A 14,153-nucleotide genomic window follows, 5' to 3' on the forward strand; every position below is an offset into this window, starting at 1 on the left:
TACCTAAACGTGCTCTTCGAAGCCCGAGGGCGAAACAGCAGTAATATGATTTTACAGTAGGCTGATAAGGACACTCTTCTTGACACAAAATCCAATACGTAACGATTTATATCCCGATCCGGGAATTGAACCCTGGACCTAGTTATCCGTAGTTTAACATGCTAACTAGTCCAACGAGGCTGTGAGGCGACATAACGTTTCTTGCGAAAAAATAACATCTTGTATGCGAAAAAAATTGGTGACAAACTTTTTTATATATCATACTTTTTTTAAATGTATTTTATCATAATCTATTTTTTTTTTCACGTGATGGTCAGTGATGATGCAGTCTATGATTGTAGCGGGCTAACCTGTTAGGGAGTATGGCAGTTATATTAAACCTGTACTCCTAATCGGTTGCTTCGCGACACCGGAAGACTAAAGCGCTTCGCTGCATGTCTTGGTCGGTATGGTAGTAACTAGCCATGGCCGAAGTCACTCACCGGACAAACAAAGTTTTTACGCAGTTGCATTCATACTTATGTTGGAATTGGAAGAAGTAGTAGGAGCAAACGTTGGTTCCAATGCAGGACTAAAGTGGACACCGGTTCTAGTAAAACAACATATTTATGTGTTAAGAGAAAGTGATTTTAGACGTTTACAGAAGATTCACGCGCAACCGCTTGGTAATTGTATTTTTTAGAATGTAAAGCTTCCAAGTTGTTCATTTACAGATTCAATTTACTCACTCAATAAGTAAGTAGTTATAATGCATAAGATACCCAGATTACAGATTCAATTTACTCACTCAATAAGTAAGTAGTTATAATGCATAAGATACCCAAGAATTGCCATGAAATAGATATGAAATTTGTCTCATACGTATTATTTAGATATAATACACGTTTTATACTACATTAGTTATTAAAAATACAAGTATACACGTTGACTTTTGTCCTCTTACAATTGTTACCCAGGTGATGATATTTCAATGTTTCTATTCGTTAGTAAACATAATAAAATACAATATTATAAAGAAAATTAAATCAATAGTTAGGTTTGGATCTTTAAAGAAGTACCCTATATCGAGTGTAAGCGGCGCGGTGCGGCGGCGGTATCAATAAAAGCAATTGCAGTCGTTTCATGCAGCAGAATCGAAATCGAATAGGTTCTTACTTGGATAAGCTGCTTCCAAATTTCTCAATGCAGAAATTATCTAATGTTTAAATTATTATGATTTTTTTTAGAGTTACTCTATATAGATCTGAAAGATCAAAATCGATACGATGTCGATGTTCGACGGTAAAAAAAACAATTTGTATAAAGTTTTTTTTTATCTGTCTTATAATGTACACAATTGTTTCTTTATATTTCTTAATATTTCAGCTTAAAGTTTATTTGAAATTATGAAATAAATAATAAAAACACACTTGCAAAAGAAAATCTTTTTTTATTTTGTTTGTTTTTATTTCTTTTATATTTTGAAAACATTATACATTATTAACACTAAAAAATATTATAACAAAAGTTAGAAAAAAATGTAGTGTAGGTTTATACTTATTATATATTTCAAATTATAATAGATGCCTACTTACAAAGATTGTTAATGTTACATTTAAATATAAATGCAATCGCGCAGCCAATTTGTGCGAAATGATTCCAAATTGCTTACAAAAGAAACCACACTTGGTAATTACGGAGAGCTTAATAAAGAACACACCACAACCGGGGTCACGGGCGGGCTTTGAAATTCCACGTTATTACCACAGCGCAGCTATTACCCCGAGACTTTTGTTTGGTTTGATAATCTCGAGGATTGAAGTTTTTTTTAACTTTTATTTGAAAAAAAGAGTCACAATCAATTGTAGGGTAGGTAACCTACAATTGATTGTGATTCTGTTTAGTTCACTTTTTTCGTACACTTCGTTTGCGACACTAGTGTTTCTTTTCCTTACACGTGGACTTTCCCAAACTTTTTTTTATTACAACTTAAACCTTGACTCACAATCTTGAGAACAATCTCACCTGCCTGTAGGCTGTAAGTAATTATGCAGTCTAAGATAGTAAAAGGCGAAGCTGTTGGGGGTCAAGAATACCCCTAATCGGTTTCTACGCGACATCGTAACAGAGGCTAAATCGCTTAGCGGCACGTCTTTGGTGTGGTAACTAGCCACGGCCGAAGCCTCCTACCAGACGAGACTACTAACCAAAATAGGTTAGGCAGGCCTACCATTGATTTAATTATGTTTCTCTGTATTTAAAAGCTCACTGTAATTTACACTTAATTTTTTCTATCAATCTTTCAATTAAGTACTTTTTTTAGTGTAAAGATCTTTTTGAAAATAATAAAAATGATAATAAAGGCATATATTAATAAATAATAGCTCATTTCATTTTATTTGTTTTTCGTCTGTTTTTAAACCAAATTTTACACTAAAAAGTACCTAATGAAAAGTTTGTTTACGTAATACGACCAGTTAGAAAAAATAGAGTAGGACAGATTAGCGCGTGTGAATCTGTAATTAACGTATACTAGATGACTGGCTTTATTATCTACAAGCACCTCATTGATCGATAGAAACACCCGTAGGTATAAAAGCTCACAGGTATTGACAATTTTGTAGGCACTATTAGTGCCTGAGGTTTGTTGATTATTGATATATTTTTATTGGCTCTAGAGCGTTTATGTTATTTACTTCAAACTGAATTGATTGAAATACAGCTCCGATATCTGGCAACATTTAGGTTATATTTTGTAGGTTGGCGAATGTGCAAAATTATTTAGTCAATTCATCAATGACTGACAGATCCGTGAAACTTCGTCTGCACCAAATCGGTTATTACCGGAAAACTCAAATAAAAAGACATTTTCTAAAAATGAATCCCAGCTAGATCGATTTATCGCCCCCGAAACCCCCTGTATACTAAATTTCTCTAAAGATTTTTAATGAAAATCGTTGGAGCCGTTTCCGAGATTCTAATTATATAAATATAAGATTAATGAGTTTTTTTAATAGTAGGGTAAAAGAAATGTTGATTAAAAACAAATAAACATAAAGAAATCAGACATTTTTTTTGGATTAAATATACATGTGACACGCCGCCAAATCCTGGGCCTGTCTACGAGCAATGTCCTTTACAAAATATAATCATCAGTATGTGTTATTCTGATGTACAAGCTATATATACTACTATGCAGTTTTATCCAAATAGATTCAATAGTTTTTGTGTGAAAGGTTAAAAGATACATCTATACATTTATCTAAAGTCAATTTTTTCTTACCTGTCTTAAAATTTAAGCAACAATTTAATAGTTATAAGTGTAAGGTTTTTTTCAAATTGTTAAAAAAATATAACTAAGATAATTGATGAATACTTTTGTATACAATATAATGCATGCAATATAATGCATGCAATATAATGCATATACAATATACATAAATACATAATGAATGATATACATAAATACTTTTAATATTTCCATGTTTTTCAGTGTCTGAGTGTTTTATATAAAAGCCAGCACTGAAAAACATTCATGTTCATCACACAAACATGTAACAGTTGTGGGAATCGAACCCACGGCCATGAACACAGAAAGCAGGGTCGCTGCCTACTGCGCCAGTCGGCCGTCAAAATGCATTAAAATGCCACGCAGTTCGATGATAAAAATGTGAAGGAAGAACATGATCTTACCTTGCACTTCATAGCCAGCACTAGTTGGTATCGGTGAGCGGTCAACGCGTCCTTGTATGAACCTTGGCTGAAGTATGCGGCGCCGAGGTTACCATGCGCTCTACATTCTCCAGCAGTGTCACCTAGTGACTTGGCCACGGCAAGGTCTTGCTGCATGTAATTGATAGCCGCATCCAGCTGACTGAGTGCCCAGTGTGCCGATGATAAGGCACTGAAGACGGAACCTCTGTGAATAAAATCCATAGGTGTAATGAAACTGCAACTGAACATTAAAAAAAAACATGCGGGACAGTCTTTTGGGACTGACTATAGAAATGAAAACTAAGTTTATGTACATATATAAATATATACCATGAGAAGCGTGCGATGACGATGATGCGAGTTTAACGCTTTTTGTCCGCCCAAAAAGTACATCATATATACACGGTATATAAATAGCTTTTTAAGACTAGACCTGGGAAAACTCCGAAATTTTGGATTACCAGATTGTCCTGCAAGGGATCACTGTGCCACAGTCGTCAAAATTAAACTTAAAACAATATTTTATTTAATGTATGTCTATATGTCTGTCTGTAGAGTCTGGAATTTGTTTGCATTGTTTGTAAGTATGGAACGTATTTTTGAGTTACATTTATTGCGAAAAGTTTTAGCATAACGGAACGACTTATAAATGTGTTACCGTAGGGCTTGTGTTTAGTAGCTCGTTCATTAATAAATTCGAATCAAAACATAAAAGGTCCCAACAAATTTCTAGTTAGTTCACACACAAATTCTTTAATTTATAAAGAAATATACCCAATCGTTTGATATAAACGATTAAGGAAATATTGGTAAGAAACAACAACAACAATTATTTTTAACAATTATTCAATATAGAGCGAAACGTGCGTAGAAGGTACATTGCCGAAGATCTGTTTGGTATAAGGATTGAAGAAATTATAAATTACACCATACAGATTCTCCTGCTTTTTGCGAAAATTAAGCTTGATTTTCATAATAGACTACTAAATTCAATTTGTCATTGATAGATTTTGGAATAGATAGATCATAAACTTCAGGTTTTAATAATTCAGATGACGTAACAGTCACAAGACATATAATGTAATTGTCTTGTATCAGTCCATGTTTTTGTGTGTGTGCTATATTTAAAAACGTGTAATATGCATGTTGTTAGTGCCCTAAATAATGAAATAAATATTATATTGTTAGAATTAGCTTAAGCAATAACAGCTTACGTTTTGTGTAGATATTTTTTCCTTCCCTCTTTAGAAAATCATATAATATCAATCATGCATATGTGGAAACTGCTTTATCAAAGGCTATTTGACAAGAACTAATCGCATTTGTCGTAGTAGTGGTTTCAATATTAAACCTAACTCCCGGAATTGATGTTTAATGATAGCAGAACCGGGGAGATTAATGGAATTTGTTCGCCAACTGACAGTTACTTGGAAGAAATGAAGGAAGATTTACGATATGGGCAGGTGAATGCAAATAGTATTAATCTTTGTGTAGAGCTAGTGTATATTATCGATAAGCAAAATGTATTATATTGGATGGTTAATTAATGTACAACACGTAATAAAGCTGAGTGTATTTTAATTTTGTTGGGCTAAATTTCTGTAAACAACCCATTACCGACCCACTACACGGCCCGAGCCTCCTCTCACGGCGAGACTTTAGGCCGTCGTTCACCAGCTGGCCCAGTTCGGATTGGTGGGCTTCACACGCCTTTGAGAACAATATGGAAGACTTTCAGGCATGCAGGTTTTCTCACGATGTTTTCCTTCACCATTAAAGCAAGTTATATAACTTAGGAAAGTTAGAAGAGCGTGCTAGTATTCAAACTCGCCAAGCATGGCAAATATTTAAGGATAATATGAAAAATGGAATCTCAAGGGCATTTAAATTGAATGTTAACTTTGCCCTCCCATATTCGAATACTATATTTAAATTACTTACTGACGACCCTAGTAAACACCCTAATAAAACTGCCATAACGGGCTAGTCCGCTACCAGATTAGACTGCGTCATCACTTACCAGCAGGGGAGATTGTAGGCAAGGGCTAACTAGTAGTGGAATAAAAAAACTTTGTATTAATTATGAGTACGTAGGTATATATCTTTAGAATGGAAAGTTTTATTGCAGTTCTTAGTTTTGTATGATGCGCAAATAAACAAACAATCTATTACAATTTTCTAACAGCACATAAATAGCGCAAAAGAGTACGAACAAGAATCAGTAGAAATATGTTCCAAAGAGTAAATAGTAAAGGGGTTACAAGATAATGTACCTATTTGGAGTTGTTATACATGTACCTACATATAATGCTACGATTTACCAATAGTTTTATATGGTTGCAAGACGTGTGCATTCGTACAAGCCTTTGAGATGTCCACATGTCGAGCTCCGCATAATTACGGACGGCATCTAACGCTAAAATCCTTGCTCAAATGGTTCAGAATACTGAGTCAGAGCATTAGGCATTGATCGAGACAAGATCTCGACACGGCCTGATATGATGGGAAAGTTAAAAAAAAATAAGATAGTTTCGATAGCGAAAGTCGAAGAAGAAGATAAGAAGTGGAAGTAAACTGTAATTTAGACGGTCGATGAACCATTCCATTCAGCCTTGGACAAGGATAAGTAAAAAAAAAATTAACTGCTGTCTTAGAGTTGAAATAGTTAACTGCTTTGGTCTCACGGTTGATGTCTCGAGACTTTTCAAAGTCTTTGATAAAAAGCAATGTTGTTGATAAAATTAAAATGATAACTATTTAAATTCATCCCACCTTAATAAATCACTTTACCGGTATCATTTAACATTCTATGATGTCTTAATGGAAGATCGATAGTCTTGAGTTACAAGGATATTGTAATTTGTAACTATTGCATGGAATTTAATAAATATTATGAGGTGATGTGGCAGGTGTTAAAAATGAATGGAATGTACCTACTCACTTCATTATTTTTAAAATTGATATTTTGGAAGACAGCGCCCAACCGAATGTAGACAGCGCGATAGCAAAAAGAAGCAAGTTGTTGCAGTAAAAAAAAATTGGTGAAAAGGTAATTTTAAAAGGTTTCTAGTCTTGCTTCGTTGACTGATTCGATGGTTTCATGGTCAGTACGTTTGACTACAGACCAAGAGGTCGAGTATCCAATACTGAGTCCAACCAGAATAGTTTACATAAGTAAGGCTTTCCCTTTCAAGAAATTCTCAATACCAAACTAAGTTAAGATATATATGAAATTGGCTTGGTCCATCCTTGTGCCAGGGAGACCAGAGTTAAACCGTCGTTATTGGATATCATTAACGTGTGATAACGTCGACCGTCAAAACCCGTCAATACGAATCAGGAGGAGCAGTGTGTGTGTGTGTAATAATTCTAAAAGATTCTTGACACAAACAAGACAAGTGTCAGTTTTAACATTATACTGAGCTTTTTGATTTCTGATTTTAGGCGATATATTACGCATTCCTTAATGATAATCGAAATATATGTAGTATAAAGTGTAACTAAACCACTGAACACGAACCTGTTTATTTTATATTCGTAATCATTTTGACAGTAAACATTCAGGTAGGCGTTAGTGTAAAAAAGTAATACGCAACCCGATCCACTGTTGCGGCACGTCACGGGTCGCAGCTTCGGTCTCACCCACAGCTGCCGCGTCCCTTATAGCGCCATCAGTCACCAATTATCTTATATCGATAAAAATCAAAAATAAATGTCCCTATTTATTGAGTTAAGCGTTCTCATTGAAAGGCGGTATCGATCCTGATTCGATCCATCAAAGAGATAACATCGCGACGAGGTGTGGGTTTCAACGCCGCTTGATTCCCGTCACATTGGAAATGGTTTCAACTTTTAACCGCAAGCTATGCGGCTCGAGACTTTAAAATAGGTTTACCCGCAATATACTCTGGGCTAGGCTTTCTTTAATGTTTACATTTTTACATTTTAAGTTAGGTAGTGCTTAAAATAGGTCCTTAAAATTTAAAGGCATGTATCTACCTGTAGACTGCTGTTAAAGTAGGAACCTAAGGACCGATTGACTAAGGTGAGTACATATATATCTACCATTCTCAGCTTTTGATCGTTTCCCGGAGGGAGAGATTAAGAGCTTAAACCCCCCCACGCAGCACAATACGGGTTGGCGGGCGTTAACGGTTAGGTATTAGTGATAATAGCTAGAACAAACGGCTTGGCGCACTTTCCAAAGCACGGGCGTTGACCACATCTTAACTTCGGGCTGCTATCGAAAATTTACAGAAAAAAACAATTTTTGCTTAATCCTGGAATTACACTAGAGACGTCTTGATCCGTAAGAAAACATGTTAACTTCTAAACCAACGATGCAGTCATCTATAAAAACATTTTATGTATTTGGTATACATGGTATAATAGTATAATATAAGTCTCAAATTCCTCGATAAGTAGACAGAAATTATGAGTCTCATAATGTCTACCAGCAAATTACTCGAGAACATTATATCATGTCCAGGACCCAAAAACCAAATAAGCAAACGAAAATATACCGGCCTATTAAGCCCGACGTCACTTGAAACCATTATACATCTTTATTTCCTGCGTCTGCAGTACGAAATAAATCAAAACGTCGAAATTCCGCCAAAGATACCGTCCTTAAGCACATATAAATTACACCACTGTCAAGTAAGGTTACCAGGGCTTCAGGAATTCTTGGGATCTTCTTGAAATTCGAGCTCTCGAATGTGTGTTTAGAAAATCAAGTTTTAAGGTTACCCGCCGTTGTATAAATGAACAGTAAAAAATATAATGTATGTAAAATTATAAAAGTTCTTCGCCTACAATTGCCCAAAATCTTACGGAAATATAAAATCATCCGTATGTAAAGTCATACGTTTCATTTACTCGACCTTCCTATATATTATATAGATGATGGTGGATTGCTATGCTTGCCACCTGGCTTGGCTTTGGCTTCATTCAGTCCAGATCAGCGTTTCAGATACTGAACCAAGAGCTTAAAAAAAATACTCTTGATATGGGATAGACAAGAGTTCGCTATCACTAATTTAATTTTGGGATCCATCTGTTCTAACTAACTAGGAGACCGTATTGTTCCAATTCAATCGAGTCCGGTCCAATCCAGTTATTCAGAGTTTTAATGATAATTTCATTCTTTATATTTAGGCATTAAGTTTGAATTCATTTACGATGTATTTTTAGTAGTAGGCTATCAGATTTGAGCTATATATATTGATGGATGATTTATTCGTGTATTATTACTTTATAGAACCTATGCATATAATAAAAAAAAATATGTACGCAGGCACTCTTCTTTTTGTTCTTGTCACTATTTCACGCTAGCAAATTATCTTTTTCTGCGATTCAACTCCACCGCCTGACCGTAGTAGGTAGAAGCACGTAATACGGATAGTGAGATTTATTTTATTCATGCACATGCTGCAAAAGTACTTATAAGTATTATTAATTTACTTTGTGTCTATTTAGAAAAATCTCTATAGATTTTCCTGACAGTTAATTTCCAAGTTGGCAACCCTAGCTGCAGTACTGTCAACATGGACCATGATTAAAATAATAATGCAATATAAATGAATGCGAAGATCTGAGGAGTAATTTGTCTTCGTTTAAGATTTGAGTGGTGGCAAAAGTGTAATCGGTGCTAAGAGATTAATTTGAAATGGGGATATCTCACGTACTGGATAAAGTTGTGCAATGTGAACAAAAGTAAATCTCGCCACAATACGGCAGAACGTGACATGATAGCATTTAATTATATCTTGTTATTTCGTCTTTCAGATTTTGACTGATACAGGGTATTCAAATACTTATAATTGGTAAACTAGGGCCACTTGAAATAATTAAATTTTGATTTTGTATTTGAATTTTCAGTGCATATCCTGTATGCAAGTTATTGCAGGTACTTACATTTTGAAAAAAACATAAGTAAATAGTATAAGTCTGCTTACGTAATACAACGTTTTTTAAATTATGAAACCTTTTTTACTGCCTACTTTACGACGTGCAAATGATACACTGTTGACCGTTGAGAAGACCATCTTTTACCTCAGAAAATGTATATCAGACTATTCTCAAATTTCATACTCTTTGAAACAAAAAAAAACATCAAAATCGGTTTATAATTTACAGATATAAGAAGTACCTAACATTTCTTAAATAATCACGTAGAAAACCTGTTATCTTTGAAAATCGGTTAAATAGAGTGAAAACCTAATAAGAAAAAAAAAAAAATGTATTCCCATCCACAAAATACTTGAAATACTCTTAACAAATCCTATTTACCAGAAATATGGCATAAGTAAATCAAAACTGTTTTAGTTTCGGTTAAAAGGAACAAACATTAAAAGCAGATGCAAACATATCCGATGACAATATCAATATTTCTTTAGAAACCACACACAATGCCGACACGTGAAGGCCTGGAAACCAAATATGTAGAAAAGCAAATATGTACCTTAATTTTAGGGAACAGGATCCAATTCTCAATGCAGCTTCTAGGACAGTGACTGCCGCCTGGTACTGCCCTGCCGCTAAAAGCTCTTGACCAACAACCTGTCAAAGTTATTATGTATTAAATGCCATTATATTAAATGAAAACACCTTAATAATGCCTGTTTAAATAATTTAACCAAATTCGTTATATTCGTAGCTGTGCAGTAATTACAAAATGTGCATTCAGGATTTATTTCATCATCCTATAGTGTATAAAGTTTTTATCTCTAGGAGTAGGGATTTTGGATTGGATAGATAGTTACTAAATTCGGGAGCAATCTTAATTATCGGGCTACTTTACGCAAAAATACGTTTCTATAAATCAGGATGTTAGTTCCGTCATAAACATAAGCGTGTTTAAACATACAAGCAAACTCTTCATCATACACTTTTTTATAGTTATATTTGTCGGGCAGATGGTCCATAACCTGGAACTGATGGTTAGTGCAAATCCATCGCTTATAAACTTTGTAACACTACGCAGGGCATGTAAGGATGACGACCTACAAAGTGTTACTTTGTGTCCTTGATTGTTGTGATTTGAGGTCTCATATGCCTCAATTACACCGGCAACGACGCCCTTCAGACCGGAACATAGCAATTTTGCATAGCGGCAGTACTTACCTTACCTTACCCAGACGAGCTCTCACGAAAGCTCAAGCTAGGAAAAGAAGATTTCTAAGTTTCCCCTATCTTAATGAACCGACTAAGTTCATTAAGAAAACGAATTTTTTTTGTTCATTACCTCAAGTTATCGTTTCACTTACGAGTACGAAACCCTCTGTGCACCAGTATGAATCGTACTTAGACGGGCGTTTTTTATTAAGTGCAATAAATTAAGTTCCAGTGAAAATGATGTAATTACGGTTTCAGTTCAACAGCGTTATGCTGTAACATGGAGAAACACTTTCATCCCATATCCCGAAAAAACACTAATCTCTTAAGAAACTACGAATGTATCTTTATTTTAGGTGTAGTTTGCTTTAGTAGATTTCGGAAAACGGAGAAAAATCTTCAGTTGGCTTTATGTGTGCACATGATCCCTGCGCATACGCAATGACATTAAGAGCGTTTTATTTGAATAAAGCGTTGATAGCCCATTGGGTAGGACTTCGACTACACTTTCGCGGGACGAGTTTTAACCCCCTCACGCACCTCTAACTTTTCTAAGTTATGTGCGTTTTAATCAATTAAAATATCACTTGCTTCAACGGTGAAGGTGAACGGTGAAGTCTGTTGTTGTATGTTCTCAAATATGTGTGAAGTCCACCAATCCGCACTGGGCCAGCGTGGTGGATTGCGGCCTTAACCCCTTCTCATTGTGGAAGGAGACCTGTTCACTGTAGTGGACCGATAATGGGTTGATATGATGATGATGATGATGATTTGAATAAAAGAACAAAACTTAAATGGATTGGTTATGTCCGATAACGTTAACTCTGCAATAAAAAATATCCATGACTTTTAATCTGTACAAGAACCTCATTAAAATAAGCTAATACACGTTAATGGCCCGCTATCAGCAAAATAGCCTATACGCGCGTATCTTCACTCAATTTATTATCCATTAAATACAAAGTGCATAAAATCTTTGTCGTGTAATACTAATATCCTTTCATAAAAATGTCGTCGGAATGACTTTTGATCTCGCCCGTATATAATTTAGTCCGTGAAACTAAATATAATAATGGGCTAATACACTGAAATGCGAATTTGAGTATCATTTGCTGGTAACAAAAACATTACAAACGATTTTGAATATCTACCTAGCTGTTGTATTGAATCGAGGTCGAAATATATTATATGAAGTTGAATTTAAATTTTAATATATGTATGTACATATTTGGCATATTGACCGCTAAGATTTCTACACCAAGGTGTCAACAAACGGAGAAACCAAGATTACGGATAGCAATTTTGACTGTCCGTAATAGCTGACTCGGTAGAAACTAAGAAAATGAATGTAACTCTGAATGTAACGTGGGATTTTTGGGGAATCTTACCTGGTGGTAAGTGATGATGCAGTCTTACGCCCAATGCTAATAACCATTTTAATATTTAATGTTCAGATGCCAGATTTAATTTATTAGTGCATTTTCCTACTCTTACCTGTAGATAAGCATAGCACTATTAAATTAAATATGCCATCTGAAGATTTTGGATTCGATTGGTTATTAATCTTGGACGTAAGATATGAGCGGGTCAGCCTGTTTTGGGTAGGTATGGCACTCCAATCGGTTTTTACCCAGCATCGTACTGGAACGCGAAGTCGCTTGGCATCATATCTTTGTCGTGACTTTCCATAGTGGTGGCTACTGGCTACTTAAATTTGGTCAACTGAGATACAGAATTGGCTCCTTGGGCGCGTTCAGAACCTTTAAAGTTTTAAGATAATAAATTTACCTATCACCGGTTAAATTAAAAAAAATGCAAAAATAAGCTGTATGCATCTTCATAAGAGCTTATGTTATCCTATTTGAATAAAAAAGATTCCAGTTTTGAGTTTAAATTATTGATTGATCCGGAATACGAACCAGAAACGTAGAACGTTACGAAGTGTACAATCGCACCGCTCTTGCTTCAGAAAACTCGTCAAAGTATAAAGGACATAAATTAGTGTCAACTGCATATCGTCTGCGAAAGATACAGAGATCCTTTGTGGGGTTGAATATGCGCTTTAATAACATGATTCTGAAGACAATTATTTTGTACCTACAAATGTTTTAATAAATGTAGACAATTTATTAAAACACATTCGTTACATCGAGTTTTATGCAGGGGGGTGCAAATGGTTTTTGACCAGGGTATGCATTAAAAAAGCAACAATATAAAACAACATAGAAAAACCTTACGGGTTTTACGAAATGTTTAGGTAAAGCAATGTTTTATTAGACTTATGAAATACACGCACACACACCTACGTTAGTCAAGAATCGGTATTGTAGTGTTTTATTCTATTGTTTCCAAAACTGTGATAGGATCTGAGGGTAGGGTATGCAATACACACATCGCCATCTAGCCCCAAAGTAAGTGTAGCTTGTGTTATGGGTGCATATGGGTTTTTATGAATAATATACATAAATACTTATAAAATACATATAAACACCCAGACTCTGAAAAAAAATTCCTGTTCATCACACAAACATTTTCCAGTTGTGGAAATCGAACCCACGTCCTACTATACAATCAATGAATTTGAATGAAAATTTTGCTAAGATGCTGTCTGCTCCGTTTTCATCCCATAGAAGGTAAGAACAATAAATAAATATAAAATTAAAGAGAAAATTGTAAAAAAAGTAACTGATGCAAACAAGAAAACGCTGAGCTTTTTGCTATCTTCTTCTTAGTAGAATCTGCCTTCCAACCCAGTGTTAGAGTCGCTTCGCAGATAACCTTCGCTTGAATTTGTTATTTCTGATTTTTTTATAGTATAGTACTATAGCAAATCTAACGAGTCAAGTGATTCAATTTGATTACTGCTGAACCCCTAAACAGGTTAGCCCGCTATCATCTTAGCTTGCTCCACTACTAACCAGCATCTAAAATGGCTTTCACTATAAAATTGTCAAAGGCTAGATGACTGTAAATAAAACTGGTTACTTTAAAAAAGGTTTGATATACGAACTCAAGAAAAGAGGTTTTCGTTACATATATACTTACAATGCTAACGTGCTAATCTCAGGAATTACTGGTTTGAATTGTTAAAAACTTTTTGTGTAGAATAGTCGAGTAAGTAAGTCTATATAATAACATTACCCTACAACCAACAAAGTTATTTTTCTTTTCTACTGACTTACAAGTAGGAGGTTCTTAATTCAATCTCAATTTTTTTTTAACGCTAGATTATAGTGAAATAAACAATCAAAATAAATGTAAAGGGAACACCCACAGTGCCCGATTCTAGATAAATTACGAATTTAATTTAAATCATAATATTTCTTTTGTGAGTACTGTGTAAT

General features: G+C 34.8%; 1 protein-coding gene across 1 annotated transcript in view; it reads right to left on the reverse strand.

Annotated features, from left to right (window-relative positions):
- Positions 1 to 14,153, reverse strand: part of LOC120628327 (tetratricopeptide repeat protein 28) — a 74,109-nt gene that overhangs the window by 20,877 nt on the left and 39,079 nt on the right. Inside the window, exons 6-7 of the mRNA XM_039896644.1 lie at positions 10,157 to 10,254; positions 3,673 to 3,898 (exon numbers count right to left, since the gene is read on the reverse strand). Coding sequence (XP_039752578.1) covers positions 3,673 to 3,898; positions 10,157 to 10,254 — 324 coding nt within the window. The remainder of the gene's footprint in view (positions 1 to 3,672; positions 3,899 to 10,156; positions 10,255 to 14,153) is intronic.

This window comes from Pararge aegeria, chromosome 12 (genome assembly GCF_905163445.1).
Source record: "Pararge aegeria chromosome 12, ilParAegt1.1, whole genome shotgun sequence".
Classification (NCBI taxonomy): Eukaryota; Metazoa; Arthropoda; class Insecta; order Lepidoptera; family Nymphalidae; genus Pararge; species Pararge aegeria.